The 18,137-nt window shown below is 39.4% G+C and overlaps 1 protein-coding gene across 7 annotated transcripts in view; it reads left to right on the forward strand.

The window, feature by feature from the left end:
- The window catches only part of ccdc88ab (coiled-coil domain containing 88Ab), a 63,853-nt gene that overhangs the window by 12,737 nt on the left and 32,979 nt on the right, over window positions 1-18,137 (forward strand). For all 7 annotated transcript variants that reach the window (XM_026191128.1, XM_026191122.1, XM_026191125.1 and 4 more), the window contains one exon: window positions 15,439-15,508. In XM_026191128.1, the coding sequence (XP_026046913.1) occupies window positions 15,439-15,508 (70 nt within the window). The remainder of the gene's footprint in view (window positions 1-15,438; window positions 15,509-18,137) is intronic.

The raw sequence follows: 18,137 nt of genomic DNA on the forward strand, positions 1-18,137 counted from the left end.
ACAACACATGGTTGATTTGTGTCGAACAACTTTGGTTTGCAGCCCACTTCCAAGTGCGGATGCCAGATATTTGAATCTGTAATCCTCCCCTATCTCTGTGGTAGAGTGTACATTTTTTCTCTGCTTATCAGTGCTCTGTATCTCACATATAATATAAAGTTTAGTTGGCATAGAATGATATTTTCAGCTGAATTAATGCACGACACAAAATGGTCTGAACACTTTTTGATATTCTTTAACATATGTTGAGACACCCGGTGTTTCCAAGAAATACTGGTGAGCATGACAGTCATGTATTTTTATGTATCATGCAGTTTAAATTCAAGGTGTTAAGATGAGGTAGGGTTACTTGATTTCAGTGGGGTTTTTTTGTTTTTTGTTTTTTAAAGTGGATGTTCTTTAACTTGAGATAAATTCATGTATCTAAAAGGACAGAACACATTAATCAGCATTTCTGTGAAACTACCAGTGTCACCCAGCGTTCCTGTGGCAAGATGTTTTTAAAGGTGCTTTGTTTTTTGTAATCTTTGGAAAACAGTTTTGTAATACAGGTTGATTTATTGCCCAACCTCAAATGCATAAGTTGCCCCATGGTAGGTTGCTGTTACGGTTGTGTAGTTTAGCGTGCTGTCCCACAGCATTCCTCAGTGTCTGCTCCGTATTGTTTATAACGGTTATGCATGTGTGTTGTGAAACCTGCAAGGTTGACAGATTCGCAGAGAATATGATTCACATTGTTGCTGGAACTGTGTTTATGGTAATCAGGAGTTGTGTGCGCAAACATGCTGTTGCAACAGTGCAATGAGTTTAGGAATGCCGATCTAGCCAAGCAGTCAACCTGATAGACACAAATTCCCACACTACAGGTTTAGGATTGACTTGTATCCTCATGGGTTGTGAGTGTGCTGGGCTTGTGTAAGAATTAGTCATTAAAACTGCCATTTCTAATTTCTGTTGCAAAGTCTGTTGTGCAGACTTTTACATTATAAGGCCACAAAAGCTCCAGTGGGCATCTTTAAAAGGACTTGCCAAATTATGTGCCATAGAATCAATGTGTGCCAGTTTCCTCTGAGGTTGATTAATGACTAGCAGAGTAAATGAATGATGAGATGACAGGAAGTGTTAATGACATTAACTGGAAGTGACCCAATCTATCCTGTTTTTTAACATCCTGGATTTAGGCTTCAATAATGCCCCCATCTTCCGGGAGGTAGATTTAAAAATATATGTATTTAGTTGAGTGCATGCACAATATACAGATATCTGATTTACTTTACGTTGCATTTGTAGTAAGGTTTGTCATTTTTCCAAGGTGTTCAGCACAGGATGCAGCATGTGCTTCCTGCTTATTTATATTAATTAAAAAACATCCTTTTCTGAAAAATTTAGCTTTTTGTGATTTAAGATTTAAGTACTGACCCTGCCTACTTGTGAGGGATAATTTGTTGCACTAATATGAGACAAATTCAGTTCAAGACCTTGCTAATGTAAGTAAACGGGTGTTGTTTTGGGTGTATATAGTACTGTGTAATCTGTGTGGTCGTTAGCTTTACGTGAACGTTGTAAGGCAACAATGCAACTCTTGTAGGGCCATGGCGTTTGATTAATCATCCCTGTTTGTATGGGTGTTGTTCTTTTGACCTCCTAGTCACGCCATTGTTCAGCCACTTGTGTCTGCAGCCTCAGACTCTCGGAGACCACCTACAGGCTTAAATCCCTCAAAGTTCCCTGCTGTCCTTGTTGTGTGTCTGACTGCCCCTATGATGACCTATTAGGGATTTAACTGACAACGGAAGGGTTATGTGTAGGATGTAATTACCTATTTAAGTGAGCATTTTAATCATTTTGATTTGTGTGGTTTTGGACATATGTTATCTTGATTTTTTTTTTTTTTTTTTTTTTTTTTTTTAAAATGAAGTTCATATTTAGTTCATTAGCAGCTTAAAAGAAATAAAACTAAAGTGTCTATGAGGCTGTGTGTATTGTATTTAATAAAAAATAGTGAGTCTGAATGAGATTAATTCTATATTTGTTTAGATGAAAATGAAAAGCACTTTTTTTTGTTTCAATCTCTAATAATAGCGAAACAGTTTGTGTGTGCATGTGTTCTTTCTGTGGGGAAGCACGTTGGATGTTAAATTAATCAGTGGGTTAAAGATTAAACAGTCATACCTGTTGAGCATGCTAGGCTTTTCTTCCTCTGCAGCGCTGTTCAGAAATTGAAAAGCAGTTCATACGTATACCATATTTTCTGATTATGCTCCTCAGCAGAGTTTCAGAGCCATCCTGCAAAATATGTATCCATGTATAAATATATATGATCATACTATATTTGCACACATGCACAGTTTGCGCACTAGGCCACAGTCTTCTGGAGCAATGAGGAGGAAAATGACTTTGATAAATGGCTTTGCTGTGGTTTCCATTTCCTCTTACTGGTTTCACATTTCCAGTGACACATGGAAGAAGATGGTACCTTTCAGGTCTTAGGCTAATGGTGTTAGCAGCTTTATATTTACTGCAGCACTCAGCACTTTGGACGAGGATGCAGCATGCTTGGCTGCTTCCTACGATTCAATAAATTGATCTTGATCTTTGAGTCTGTGTAGTGGAACATTGGAGGAACTCTGAGTAATTCAGCAACAAGAACTCAAGGCAGTTCAGAGAAGCTTTTTAAACAGACGTGCCCCGGTGACTGTGCTGTCGTCTTTATAAGCAGCACAGCAGCACATGTCCGGGAGGAAGGAGGAGGGAAGGACTTTATTTGGTCAGTCAGCAAGGGTTCAAATTTAATAATCTCCTCGTGTCAAGAGAAATGCAGTTATTAACTTTTTTGATAGCAGGCAGTTGCATACCTGGGATTTTCCTTTGTCCCTTTCCTCATCCCTTTGCCTCTAGGAGATGTAATCCTAGGAGCGTGTGTGTAGAAGCTGCGAGAAGTGAGCAGGCAAACAAGAAATTCAGTAATAACGGCTTTCATTTCAAAGTATCCCTGTCTTGGGCTGTGTTTGAGTATGAGGGTTGTCTTTCAGTGTCGTGTCATATTTGTGAGTCTTTGTCTCGGTTATTGTTCTGGTAAAGTAGATTCTGTAGGAGGAGGTTGATGTCTAGACGGGCTTCAGGCTTTGATTTTTAGAATCTGGTGAACATATCAAGGTTGAGCGTGTGTGTGTGTGTGTGCCTTTAGACATGGTGATTGCAACACAAGTAAGCAAGGGGTGGAAATTTTCATTCTGGTAATTATTGCATTGCTTTTGAGTAGAATATCAAGTTTCCTGGTACAGAGTCCACTGACTTTTCCATTGCACTGATGGTCAGTCCAAATATAGGCCAGGCCTCTTTTTAATTTAGTGGCCTTGGTTTGGCATTCTTAAGTGGGATGTAAGATGGAGCCTTCAGCTGAACTGAAGTCTTTGTGCATGTACTTTTCTCAAAGCTAAGTGAATCCCTTTGTCCTGGTTTATGAAACTCTGGCTCAGACACCATGTGGTGTCATTCATAGTCGAACGTAATCATTCAAACTGATGGAAGGGATTATAATTTTTTTCCCTCAAGTTAGGAAAGTGTATATACTTTTGTAGTTTTTCATAAAAATGTATAAATGGCACACAAATTATTGCAACTTGCATTGATTTACTTTATTTAGTGCACAGCAACATTTTGCTTCTATCCTTTGAGTTTTAGACGTTACATTTGAAAATAAGAGTGTTTTTGTCCCCTGTTTGCCTCTGCTTTGGTTTTGGGGTGTGGTTTAAAGGCTGGGAGCTCTGTTTTGACTCTTTAAAGAGTAACAGAGGACACCATTGATGCAGAGTGTGCCTGGCCCCAAAGCTCTGCAAGGTTTTTTTTTTTTTTGTGGTTTTTTTTTTTTGCAGACTAATTCACGATAACGTTGCATGTTTAACGGTGATCTGTAAGCACTTTACCAGCGAGCAGCAGTTCTAAAGTCCTTTCAAACCCTTTATTTCACATTTTCTCTTTGCTGTTGTTTCAAAAGAGCATTTGGTGTTTGAATTTGTAATCCAAGCTTCAGATCTTTTATCCATCAGCTAAACCTGAGAAAGCATAAGGGTGAAACCTTTGAAATTGTGTGGCTGGCTTGACTTCACAGATGGATAATGTTTGCATCTTTCTTGTTGTAGCCTTTGCCTCAAGATACTGATTATGTTTTATTGCTTTCTGCTAGAAATTGTACTGTATTTGTATATTTTCACCAAGTCTGAACTTACTCACACAGTCCTTTCAGCATCAGTCATGAGCAAATCAGTTTATTAGGGCATGTGCTTGTAGCTGCAGGCTAAATGTGCTTTGTCATGCAGACTCACATGCTGGCTATTCTGAATAAGTCCTGTAGATTATAATAGTTTAATAGCTCAGTTTTTGAACTCTTACACAGGTAGCAGTCAGTCATACATCACTCTAGGCATATATAATAAGGTTTGGAGTTGATTCATATTGATCTGTCTGGCTCAAATCATGAAATAAACTATCTTTTTTTTATTCTGTTCCCAAAACAATAACTTGGTTAAAGCAAAGACAATTGAAGAGTCTCAAAAACTGACAGATGCCAGACAGCCTGATTAAGTCGCTAATCAGATTACCTGACTATACAAATAAGAACTTAAAAGCTTGATTTATATCACTGAATCCCTTGGAGGTTACACTGTAATGGATATTGTTGGTGTTTACCTTTCTCTGCAGTCACGTGCAACACTGAGGTGGTTATGTTGGCTTTGGAGCTAATAAATATTGAAAAATGCTCATACTTATATTGAAAAAGGGCAGAAGAATTTAGAACAATTTGTCTATAGAGGTTGTCAGAGTTAGGAAAATGAGCAAAGACGTGAATAGACTGGAGGAAGGGGGCAGTCATTGTCTTATGGCTCAGCACACTGGAGTAAAAATAAAATGGCAATGATCGCAAGCTGATGGCACAGGTTGCCTGGTAGGAAGCAAGTGATCTGCAGATAGTTGTGGTCCTCAACTGCAGTCACGCTCGGATAGATTAGCAACTGTTTGCAAAACATTGTCGTCTTATTTATGAATGCAGACAGTGTGAATCACCAACGAGCACAACTCTTTTGCATAGTGTTTCTTTTCACAGAAAAGTGGTTGCTAGTTGGTTGGATTCTGGTTATTTTGCTATATCAAAACACTGTTTATAAACACAGATTGCAGATGTTGCAGACCTGGTTCCTGTCTTCAAAACAATCGTTTCAAAAGCAAATTGACTGTACATGACACATGGCCCCAAACTGTCAAATTGAAGCTGGCAGTTGTTTCGGGTTTGCAAAACCCGGTATTATTACTTTTCTGAGAAAAGGTGCAGAGGCCAACGTAAATCCCAGGGGCCAGAATCGGCCTGGCAAAGACTTAATCCTACCTGCTGAACAGCTTTTTGAAATATAAGGGAAGGCATACATTTTTGGACTTTTAACTTTGAAATAAAATTATACTCCACAGTAGATGGGTAACAAAAAAACAGCAAATAACAGAAAAGTTCCTGCCATTCACTGAATACAGTAGAAATTTCAGTTTTATAAATATGGGACAGTCTGAGCAGTGAGCTACACGAAATTGTGCCAGAAACTGTTATTTTAACTTGAGGATACTCAAAAATAAATAAAAGTTTGAATTTCTGGTTTCACTTTCATGTTGATGGTTTTCTGAGTAATGTCAAACATCAAAGAATGTCAAAGAAATATTGTAGTGAATGTCATCCATGTGTCACCTTTTGCCACTGGCTTTCTGGTTGGCTGCTTACTGTAAACAAACCTATATTGTGAGATGCATGAGTCAGTAAACGAACTCCCTTTTTTTTTTTTTCTTCAGATTTTATGAAGGTTGGTATTAAGTGTTGTTCCATTTTAAACCCAGAACCTCTCACCGTTCACACCAAATAATCACAGCCTTCAGTGGGAACTGAACATTAGCTTGCCTCTGCTCCTCTGCGTGCACATTGATCTGCAAGTGTTTGTGGATGTGCCTAGTAAGATAAAGCATAACAGGAATTTGTGGCAGTTAAATGCAGAGACAGTTCCTGTATGCCAAAAGGGAGATATTTATAGATGTTGTTTTTAAGGGGAAGCTAAGAGCTAGGTTCTTCTTTTTCTATTACTGAACTAAGGCATGTCTGCTATGTCTCTGTTATGGACTTACTGAAGATAAGAGTGACATTTTATTGGAAGCGTCAGTGAACAGTTGCACTTTTCTCAAACATAAATGCAGAAAAAGCCCACTGTGTCTTTGAAATCTCCAAAAATTCAATTTTCAGCAACACATTTACACAACCACTCAGATTTACTGCTCCAAAACGGTTTAGCACATTACAGAATTGACAACAGAAACAACCAAGCTAATTTGAATTATGCATCAAAGAGAGCAATAATTACTACAAAGACGTCTGTAGCATCAGACAAAGTTTTCCAGTCAGTGTAAAGCACAGCCCTAGGGATGACTGGATAGTGGGTGGTGGGGCAGGGCTTCCCCAGCCCACCTGCCAACACCTTTGAGACAAGCAGCAGGATCAACCCGTTCACTCGTTCTGCCTCGGGGCTCTCTTGTTAAAAGCACTCTAGCTGATGGATACCAGCAATGAACAAAGGAACTGGGCACTAATGGTGCATTTGCCTACTCCTCTTCATGTAAATGATGATCTGTCCATCTGGCTATCAGTGGACCCTCACTGCTGCTCTTTTCATGGTAGTTTTTATTGCCAAGAGTGACTCTTGATTTTTATTTCTTTCCTAAAATTCAGTTGTTTTTGCTTGTAACCACTTTCTGCAAGGCTCCACTGACAATAGTAGTAAAGTAATTTTAATAAAGTGTTCATTTAAAAAATAATTCTCAAACCTTTTTTGTGGATTTTTACTCAGTTTGATAAGCTGTCAGTTCAGGTAAGCTGTTCACTTGTTAGTTTCTCTGAGACCATCAAAGTTTATTTTTGTTCTCCTCTTAAAATATTACTTTGACCAATAAGCTCACAGAATTATGTTGGCTTGCCCCTTGTTCTTTTGTGCAAACCCCTTAAGTGTACCTACAGCTCTTTTAGGCCTCTTACAGACATGAGATATGAAACATTGCTGACTTTATTCAAACGTGGCCAGAGCAGTGAAGAGTGAGCAATGGTACATGAGGTGTAATTCATGCAGCTATTTTATTATTATTAAAACTTGTGTGTTGAAAGTAACTTGTCTTCCTTTCTTTCTTTCTGTATCTACTTCCTCCCTTGCTAACTCATTCATCTCTCACACACGGTGACAGCAGCAGAGATAAACTATGAATAAACTGGCCTTATAAATGACTGCAAAATGCATTAGTCTGGATTTTTATCATACCTTGATGGATGGATGTGACTTCCTGTTTGTCTTGGGAATTTTAGCTCCAGCTTTATCTCATGCGGTCTTCCCTGGTCGACAGCCGTGAGACTGTTACTGTTTAAATTTTTACCACCAGGTCAACTTATCAAGAAAAGCTGTGTTATTCTTTAACATTGCTAATGACACACAGTTACATTTACCTGACTGCAGATGATTTAAGCTAGAAAGCTTGATGGTTTCCAGAGTCCCATCAATAGTTTGACTTGCTACAGAGAAACTTCACCTTCTCCCCAAAAGCGACTGTAGGGTAAGGCCTGATTTAGACGCAACCTATGTAAGGTTCCTATATAGGTCCCTCCATTTCATTTGACCCGTCATGTCTAATCCTGTAGTTGGCGCATTCTCCATCTAGGAATTTGCTGACATTTTCGAGTTCTTATGTGAATGCTATTAATATTATTCCTTATATTGAGGCTATTATTGCTATTCTCTCACTGATAAATTCAAAAACTAGAAGCCAGAAATACACTGGAAGAATCGACGGTAATGAACGCACTGATGTAACTACCTGACATGTCATTGCACTTCTGGGGAGGTCTACATTAGGTTACACCAAAGGTTACAGCATAGGGTTTTCAGAGGACTTTGCAGTTACTATGTAGCTATGTAACAGTGTGATATGTATACATACCCAGGACCACTGCTGTAATAAGTTTTCCATCAGTTTAAGCTGTAATAAGGTGATCATTTAGACTTAAAGAGGAAACCTTAATATGTCACTGGATGAATTCAAATGAGTGTAAAAATGGCTTTACCACATTGAACAACAGGAAAAGCTTTTCCTGCATTGATTTGGTCAGTGGGGATGTCGTGTGATCTGGCGTTTAAAGTGCTTGGTGTGTGTGCGATAGATATGAGAGAAAGCGGAAGCATGGTCCTTCCCATTGTTGTTGGCTGTAACCTTTTCAAGTTCATAATCTCTGCAGTTTTTCTCTGCAGAGGTGTGTGTGTGTACGCCTGCTCCTGAACATTTACTGTACCACGTGCTTCAGACTCTTGAGCATGGGGAGAATAAATCAATCTCCTCATTTCTATGGTAACACTCCACTCAGCAGAATGGGTGTGATTCAAGCTTTCAGGGCTCAGGCAGCATGTGTACAAGCACACACATACTGCACAATTAGTCCCCTGTTAAAGCTCTGCCGGTAGCGGAACTTGTGCTTGGGTGGAGAGATGGAAGGTGTGAGTGTTGAGAGGGCTACCTTAACAAAGAGCAGTCCTGTGTGACCAAAGCACAGCCAGCTTATGACCTCTCTATGGACAACACTGAACACACAGCAAACTTGCACACATACTGTAATGTGTATTAATTTTCGCATGGTTTTCGCAGCTCGAGGTGCAAATCTCATCTGCAAGAAGATTATCTCCATTCTCAGCACGTCCATTCACTGACCTTGAGCCTTAGACAATAGAGATGTCTGCAGATCTCAAAATGATCATCTGCCTTGCAATTTTCTTAATGTATTCTATTGTACATGCTTTGGGTTTATCTTACGTTTCAATTGAGGATGTTTTTGCTTCGCCTATCAGAGGAAATGGCTCAATAATACAAAGGGAAAGAGGAAGTGCAATATGTTTTTAAGTATTTCCACTTTTTGTTCACACATACTACATGATGACAGCTGTGTGTGCAGAGAGAACATGTTGAGGGAGTATATTCCAAGGTTTGGGTGGCTGTATGGGGGTGGGTGTGTGGATAAGCTTCCACTTAACCTGTACCTCATTTTAGCAACCTGTCTAAATGTCTCTGTAGGATGCAAGAGCAGCCAGTGTTGAGGAGCTGTGGATCCTCATGGAATCAATAATACAGCAATATAGTGTCAGGATAGGGGGATGGTGGGGTAAAGAAAGATGAGAAAAGAGGAGGAGGAGGAGCCCAGCACTGCGTGCCTGGAGTGAAAAGTGATGGAATCAAAGCTGTAGCTCTCTTTCTTTCATTTCTCCATCTTTGCCATTTTCCCCATTCTCTCCTCATTTCCCCCCTTGCTCATCACACATGCCTCTCAATGTCTGAATAACGTCTCTTTTTTATTTTTATTTTTTTAAATTTAGTTTAATGATTGGCTATTCCACATCCCCCATGTGTGAAATGGAAATGATTAGACATTTGTAGTATTGGAGGCTGTCATATTGACTTGGCTAAGGACATTTCTGCTGTCACAGTTCGGATAAAGCACTGAAGGCTTTCCACTTGAAATCTGTATGACAGTAAGTGTGTGTGCACATGCATCCCTTGGTGTTTGTAGCACATTGCCATGACATGCTCAGTGTGATGGCTGGTCTCTCTCCTGCAATGTCCATCATGTTTTATGTATGTGAGCTAAGCCTTTGCCAGCTAATCCAAGATGCATATTAGGCTACTGTAGTTTAGTTTTTATTATTCGCCTCTAATTAATCCTCAAAGCATGCTATTACTCACGCTCTTGAAGGGAAAAAAGTCAATTTAAATAGCACCATACTTGAAAGTGCTGGACCTGATCTTACCTATAACACCTATACCTTGTCAGAAACCTATAGTCTACATACCCTACACCTCCCTCCCACAGTCTGGGTAAAATATATGAAGCTGTGACTGCGCCATGATGTTATACTGTGAACATTTTCCACACATTTAGTCTGCGTGAATGCTGTCAAGCTACAGTCTTATATTTTTTTTCTTCTAAGTTATAAAGTCAGCTGCAGACTTGTTACTAAAGAGATGTAGTGCATGCTGTCTTGAGTTTTTTTTGACAAAGCTCCAAGCTAACACCCAGACATATCACAAGATCAAAGACTACGAAGTGTTCTTCAGTGTCAGTGGGGGAAGAACAGAAGGAAAAACTGTCCACGGTGTAGTTCATTCTTTTATAAAGTCTTTAACAAAGCAGAAGAGGAAGTTGGGTGATGAATCAGTGAATGAATCAGCTGTAGTGCCAAATCACAACATGGGTCATGAAGAAGAGTATCAGACTATGACAAAGGTCATGCACCCAGACAAATCCATCAGTATTAGCTGGTTTTATGCCATAGAAGCTGCAAATTAATGACATAATTAATATAGCATAATTAATATAGCTATATGATAACCCAACGGGCGGGGCTGAGATAGATTTTGGTCACCCGACCGGAGATATCGCTAGCTCCGGGACGTCGGGCTAGCGATTTTTGCGAGCCCTGAGACTGTTTTATAATATCTATTTCTCCATAGTTATTTATGTTTACAAATGATCAGTGGAAACATTCTAATAAATTTAAGTAACAAAATGATTATATAAATCCAGGTGAAAGTTTGCCTTTGCAAATGAAAAGCTATACTTGAAGTGTGAACATAAAGCACTAAACTCAGTTGTCATTACTTTGCATGGTTGTCATGAAATGAGAGTGCGAGAAAACAGAGCTTGCAAGGCGCACACATGCTAGCATGGAAGGGGACAGGTGTGAGCAGGAATGGATGAGGAGCAGCGGTCAGCAGTGGGACAGGTGGTTGTAGGAAAAGAAGTGTGTTTGTGTCAATCTAGTAAATGACTTCTTTGTTTATTTATTTAGTACTCTCAAATGCTCAGTTGACCTTATAAAAATCATGTTCTGCTGGTGTTTTACCATCAAAAAGGCACAAATGTTTAAAACTTGTCTGGTTTCCACAGCAGCAAAGGCAAAAATATTTTTCCCCAGGCTGAACTTGTGGTACTATATTAAACAGCAATGGAGTGAGTCTGAAGTGTAGCTCTCTGTGTGCGCTTATTCACTCTGAATACCAAAGAGATAATAAAGCAGAGTGCTGAAAATTTCCCCAAATTTTAGACGGTGACTCCAGGCTCTTTAGTTTCCTTTAGCATATTTTGGCTTCTATTTTTGCCCTTTAAAATCAGATGAATTTCACCCAAAGCGGCTGTCATGAGTTCTACATGGTGAATTGGCTGTCAGGCACACCAAATGCCTCTCTGTGAGATGCCAACTGTGGGCGTCTGAGATACGCTGATTATTCTGTCTGACGCTTGTTGAGTCAATCTGTCTCAGCCTTCAGACGTTATGGCCGTTTGGTCGCTTCGGCCTGGAACAGCCAGACATTGGTCACTGTTATCGCTCCATTTTGTCATTGTTATCAGTGTTGTATTTGCCATTACCACATTTGTTTATTGCTAAATGTGTACTTGTAAAATGCTATAACATTTATTGCTCTTTACAAAAAGCATGCGAAGTTATAATTTCAGAAATGCAAATTATATGTAAGCTTTTCTGGAAATTGCTTTGGAAATGTATGATGACTCCTTTCGTTTCTCCGTGCATGCTCAGACACCAGTGTAGACAGAGGAAGAGAGACATAGCAGCTAGGGTCACTGCTGTTATCACCACTGGGATGAAACCATGGCAACCATGCTTCGGACCTAATAACCATTACTGCCTGTTACTGCGACCCCCCCCCCCCCCCCTACTCTCACCTTTACCCCATTTTAGTGAAGCGTCTCTGTGCATCATTTCTGTTATCAAATTATTAAAGGAAATTTGGTGAGTCTAACGTTCTTCAACTAAAATATTACAGTCTAAAAAAAAGACAACAACAAACTAAGACCATGTGAACCATGTTGTAGTGCTATTTGATGACAGCCAAAAATCAAAATCACAATTATTTTGGCCATATATTCGACTTAAGGAACATCATCCATTAACTCAGTTGAAGTATTAATGATTTTTCTGCAGGTTTGTGTCCTCTAATTAAAGGCTTCCTTTCTTGGCTCAAGATAAACGTCACAGTGGAGGGGGAAAAAAAGTTTTTGTTCATGTTCGTCGTTAAGGTTGTAACAATTTTCCAAAGCTACCGTTTAACATTTTACTTCAGTTTTTCTTTAGAGGGGATGGGAGGGCAAAATAACAATTTTGGCAATAAACGTGTTTACTCTGATATATTTCCAGTCCACTCATTATCTGACCAATCCTTAAACACAGGTATCCACATGGGTACGACACTACATGAAGACAAAACTGATATATTATTGTCATTTGTATCTTAATTATGAATTATTGCACCCTTAGCAAACAATGGAAAATCATAATTAAATATAATTATTTGCACAGCCCTAGCTTTTTGTTATAGCTCGTTATTTGTCAGTCTTTCAGACTATGCGGCTATCTGTTTAAAACCAGATGTGAGAAATGCACTGAACATCTGTCACCCCATCCTCTGTATACCTTCCTGTGTGAACCGGCGGTTCTCTCTCTCTTCATCAATCCAAACAGCTGACAAAGGTTGTCAGAGCTGCTGCTTCTGCTGCAGGACTCTGATAAGGATAATAGTGCTGAAATTGTGTTTGCAACTTACATTTCCTTAAATTCCTTAAATTTCCTTTGACATGAAAAATATACTGGCCCATACATGTTTCTCAAACTGCAGCCATGTGTACAAACAGTTATATGGAGATGGGAAAAGCTGCACTGAGATTTTGAAGCAAATCTAGAAATTTCTTGTGTGTACATAAATATATGCATATTTTCATATATCTCAGTAAAGAGAGCCTATTAATGAAAACGTGAAATTGGCCAAAAGTTGTAGTTTTTTAGTTCCTATTATATCCTATTGTGTAGTTCCCTAAGTTATACAGGGATGCAGTTTTGAATTCATCAGCTGAATGTAGCTGGTTGATTATTTTGGAAATGTTTCAAAGCAGCAACAGATGTGGTTCAATTTTTAGCCAGCCACCACCAAGTGATGTCAGTTTTTTTTTTCTTTTTTTTTCTCCTTCTACGGTGAGGTCACAGAGTATGTATAGAGCAGTTAATTACTGCACACGCAGAACTTCTGCAAAACCCTTTACTAATATAAGCCTCGTTGTCATGACTGCAGCAGTGCACTGCACAGAATAGTCGACTGTCAGGTCAGATGAGTTCAAGTTGTTCTCTGCCATCAGGTAAGTATGAAATATTCAAGTTAGCTGACCTTTATGTATATTCTATTTAAAGAACCCATCTCTTCCTTTGCAATCAGACATGTGGTTTAGGGTTGGTTTATACTGCTCTAAAAGTTTAGACCATGAACACTGTGGCAGTTAGCTGTGTACAGTTTCTACCAGATGGTTAGCTGGAACTTTCTGAATTTTACAGATGTTGCTTTATGGCAGTTTGCTGTTTTTCTTTTCTTTCCTTTCTTTCCCTTTTTTAAGGAGGCCATATTTTACCTTTTGCCTATCTTGTCCACTTTCATTTATTGTGTTTTTTCCTTTTTGTGCATGTGTAATATCTGCAGAAGTTACAAAGCCCATGTCAAAAGGAATTGTCTACTTCAGAAAATACTAGTTGTTATTAGGTGTCTGAAACACCTTGTTGGGGTCCAGCTTTTTGTTTTGTTTGTCTGTATCGCCGGGTAATACATTTGCCTAATGACCTCCGGCAGAGAACAAGCACCCTACAGACCAACATTTTTATTCTTTTACAGTAGCTCAGGTTGCACCTTCAAGTCTTGGTTAAATGCCAGACATTGATGACTCCTTACTACTACAAGCCCAGGCTATACTATTATTTTTACCTCTTCATGCTTCGTCCAAACTGATATACTTGATCACAAAAAATAGGGCTGGTAGATGCTGTTTATATGATGAAAATAGGTAATTTTAGTCTGCTGCTTGGTGGTTGATTGGCACCATGATGGCGTCATCACATCATATGTCATTTGTGGATATAAATGATGTTGTCATTAATTTAAAATAATAGGGTGCTTTCATCAGGTGTTTTAGGTGCAGAAATACTAAAGTTCTCACGTGCCAGATTTGTTGCTCAGCCACTGGTCCAGGAGGAGCTGGTAGAAAAAGACAGATTTCATGTATTATAGTAAGATTTCCACACCACTACCAGGAAAATACTCTGTGCTGTTTTGTTACATGGCTAATGTGGGTATAATTATATGCCCAGAGGCCAAAGTTATGTCAACATTTTAACAGCAAGGGGCAGAAACTGGGGAAACTTTAAGACCAATTTTAAACCAGTAAACAAGGACTGGGAGGGAGTTGGTTTGTTTCCATGTTGCCTTTTTTTGCTGCAGTGCGGGTCTTTGAGAAAATGGTAAGGGCATCCAAACAGTGTCTTCTGTTGCAGGTTCTCGTTGTTTGCCTGATTCTGGTTCTGGCTCCACTGGCTGATGGCTACTCGTGTTCTCATGAGGTTTACGGTTAGCCAACAGTAGTCTTTTGTCTTATTGTTTGTTCCAACCATGCAAGGCAAACAGAACTATTCTGAAAGGTGGTCTGAAAGACACTGTGTCTAGAATAGAGTTGCATACAGAGAGAGAGCAGCAATGTAAAGTTTGGGTGAAAAATGATCTATTTATGGTTGTGGACCTCTAAAAGGAAATTTATATAGCCTTTTAAATGGCATTAGACATCTTATTATTATGATGATTTGAAGTCATTTGTTTCTAGCTGTTTTTGTACCATTGCCGCACCTTTAATTTGACTAAAATGAAAGCATCAACACCAACATTGTCAGTATGTGCAGATGTACACATTGGTGCATTTGTCTACCTGAGTGTAATTTGTTGGTTTGGTTTCATTTTGGTTATGATGATTGAAATGTGAATGTAGAGGGCCCTGCGGCATAAACCACACCAGCTATTTAACCCACATGCACACCACTGCCACTTGCATCATCTCACATATGCAGTCACTACCAATGCACGAAATCTCATGGTTAGCCATATACTATTGATTTATCTGGCCTCACCCAGTGTGTAACTCTTAAAAATTTAAGAATTGTCTTTCTTTGGAAGGATCTCACCTTCCTACTTCCACACTGTCAAATCTCTGAGCATCATACTTGTAATATTTCAATTATTGCTATGTAGCCATGTATTGATAAACAATCAATGCTAAAAAAAAAGATAATCTTGGATGGTAGTATCCTCTGATAGACGTATGTAGCGCTACTAAAGCTATTTAGAGTCCAATAATCAAGAACTCTGGCAAATTAAAGTAACATTTGGGCTTGGTTTAGATTTAGTTGCTTTGATTTCTTTTCCATAATTCTTTTTTTAAAAATAAATATTTGACATTGCGCTCCCTTGCTGAACATTTTTTTTTCTTTCTTTGTGTGACAGGAGTGTCTCCAACAGCTGGTGATGATGCCTTTACCAAATGTGCTGATACTGGGCCGGAACCCCCTCTCTGGTAAGTGCCAGCGTACTAAACAGTACGTCTTCATTATACAGACTGACGGTCTGACCCGTCCTGTGCCGGTTTTAACTTGACTCTAGCTGAGTGGCACTGGTAGTAAGTGCATTGCAGGCAGTTCACTAAGAGGACATTCAACATTGCAGAGCTCCCCAAACTTCATCAGAATGCAAATTTAATCCTGTTAAAATTATCCAGTGCTTTGATGTTTCATGTGTGCTTTCTCTTTGGTGCCTTTATTTTCTTTTTCTGCACAATAACGAGCTGTTAAATGTCATTCATAACCCACGCTGAATCGAAACGTAACAGCAGAAAATGAAAAATGTTGATCATATTTTTGCAGCGATGTGAAGTGGACCAATTATAGGTTTCACAATCTTTCTGCAGCTCTATTCTCAGAAAGTGTTGTGAAAACTTGTACACACATTTTCCACCACAAGCAAGTCGCCCACGGCCACATCTGTAGAGTTCTATTACCCAAAGTGTTAAATTCATTTAACCCCTTGGCATCAAGGCTTTGACCTGGTGCTCCCAGCTATGCAACTTAATACGTCTTAGTCGCCTTAAAAGCAACAATCGTGCAGAGTCAAGTGTTCGAACACCATGATAATATTTTATGTAGCTTGACTTGTCCAGCCCTAAGTGCCAACTTGATACTCCAGCATGAACTTAAGTAAGCCACTGAGGAGAAGATAACTAACAGCAGGTCATCATTTAAGAGTATGCCGTAGTGGTTGCAGAAATACATCTGTATTAAAATATATAATTTGGAGGGGGTTCAGCCAGTGTAGATCAGTAGACACACAAAAGATCATTGGATTGGTTGCTCTACTTTGGGAAAACAGTATCCACACAAAGGTTCAGAGCTTTTGTGTAGATGTCTGCAACTTTAATCATGAGCTCTTCAGTGTATTGTTTCCAGGCTCAGGTCACAGATGTTGCTGAAAGATCTGTACCTTTTTAAATACCCATCCTCCCCCAGCTGCCTTATCATACGTTCATCACAGCAGTTTGTTATTTTTGGGTTTTCAGCACTCTTTAGTGGTCACAATTACCCTTTTTAATTCTCATATGCCCCTACTAGCATGAAAGGTAAATAAATGAACAATAAGAGGCTGCAAGTAGTGAATACTTTTGTGTATGGATCACTGGCACCAGATTTCATAATTGCTTTTATTTGGTGTTTATTAATCCTTGTCAGCCCCTGTCTGTTTGTTTGAATACATCACTGCCATTTTCACAGCACCTTGGCAGTCTTTCACAGCCTCACGCAGCAGCCTTTAGAAGTCCTGAAGGAAATATTAAGAGGATACCGAGGTCGACCCATTGCACGAGTGGAGTGAAGCTCCATGTAAGTGGGCCAGACCAAGCAGGAAGACTTCACTCATCTAGTGCTTTTTACCTTGTAGCTCATCAGATAATCACTCAGCAAGGCAGCAGCCAGTCAGACCAGTGCTAGCTGTGGAGCTTGGCTGCTGGCTCAGTGACTGCCAGCTGAAAGTCATTGGCCATGTGGCTTTTATTATGCTCCCATTAGGGGGGGCAGGGGACAGCTCTCCATGTGTGTGAGTGCATGCATGTGTGTTTGGTGGATGGGGGAGGGGTGTCTTCACAACAGTGAACAGTGGGAATGCACTGTAGTACCCCCCTCAAGGCTCTGGTTTAACCCTAGTTCCCCTTGCATAAACATGCAGGGTTATATGCACAGACAAACACTCCCTTGTGCATGCAAGTAGTGTCTGGTCAGTATGGTTATGTGCACATGTCAGAAAAACAGAGTAGCTCCTTTGTTTAGTCTGTTTTAAAGTCTGTGAATTATCATCACTAATATCTTAGCTAATCTATAGCTGCTTTCCTTGGGCAAATTGAGTGGCCTTTTATAGTTATAATCCTCTTTTCATCACTCCTAATGGAAAATGCTATTCACTGACACCAGCCAAAAACAAAGCTGATTGAGTCATCATCAGACAAAATTTAAAGGTAAATTAGTGGAGTGTTTTTGGAGCATTTCTAAAACCTACAGTATGCTCCCTTATATTGAAGAACGCCATAATCTGAAGCCCTCTTTAACTCTATGCTGAAAACTCATACGTAAACTACGAGGGGCATAAAAGTGTAGGCATAAAAATAGTTTCCGGTGACATCAGTTCAGAAGTGGATTTCCTCGAAGTCTAAATCAGTATCGATCACAGTGCTTTGGTTGTCCTCACTGTGTAGGAGCACTCAGACTATTTGTGTTCCTGAGGCTGAAATATTTTCGTTTTGTGGAGATGCACGTTTACCTCTGTTTGTGTGTCACCCACTGTGTATTTGTGTGAATTTACTGTCTTTGCATAAGATTTGAAATAGGACTTTGCTTCACCATGTGCAAAAATACCTTATATAGTGTAAATATTTATTTTATGAATTAATATATTTAAGCAAGAAAATCCGATATGAAAATCTCTGAAACTGAGGAAAAAAGTTCTGCCTATTTTTACTATGTTGTGGTCAGTTGTGCGTCTATAATAAGCAGAGTAGATGGAGAGGAAACCAGTGTTGGGTTAGCTCTGAGAGCTAGGGGATTGGTGGCTATTAATATAAATGGGTAGCCTGCCTGAATAAAATCTATGTGCAGGAAATGCTG

The sequence above is a fragment of the Astatotilapia calliptera genome, chromosome 13 (genome assembly GCF_900246225.1).
Source record: "Astatotilapia calliptera chromosome 13, fAstCal1.2, whole genome shotgun sequence".
In the NCBI taxonomy this organism is placed as follows: Eukaryota; Metazoa; Chordata; class Actinopteri; order Cichliformes; family Cichlidae; genus Astatotilapia; species Astatotilapia calliptera.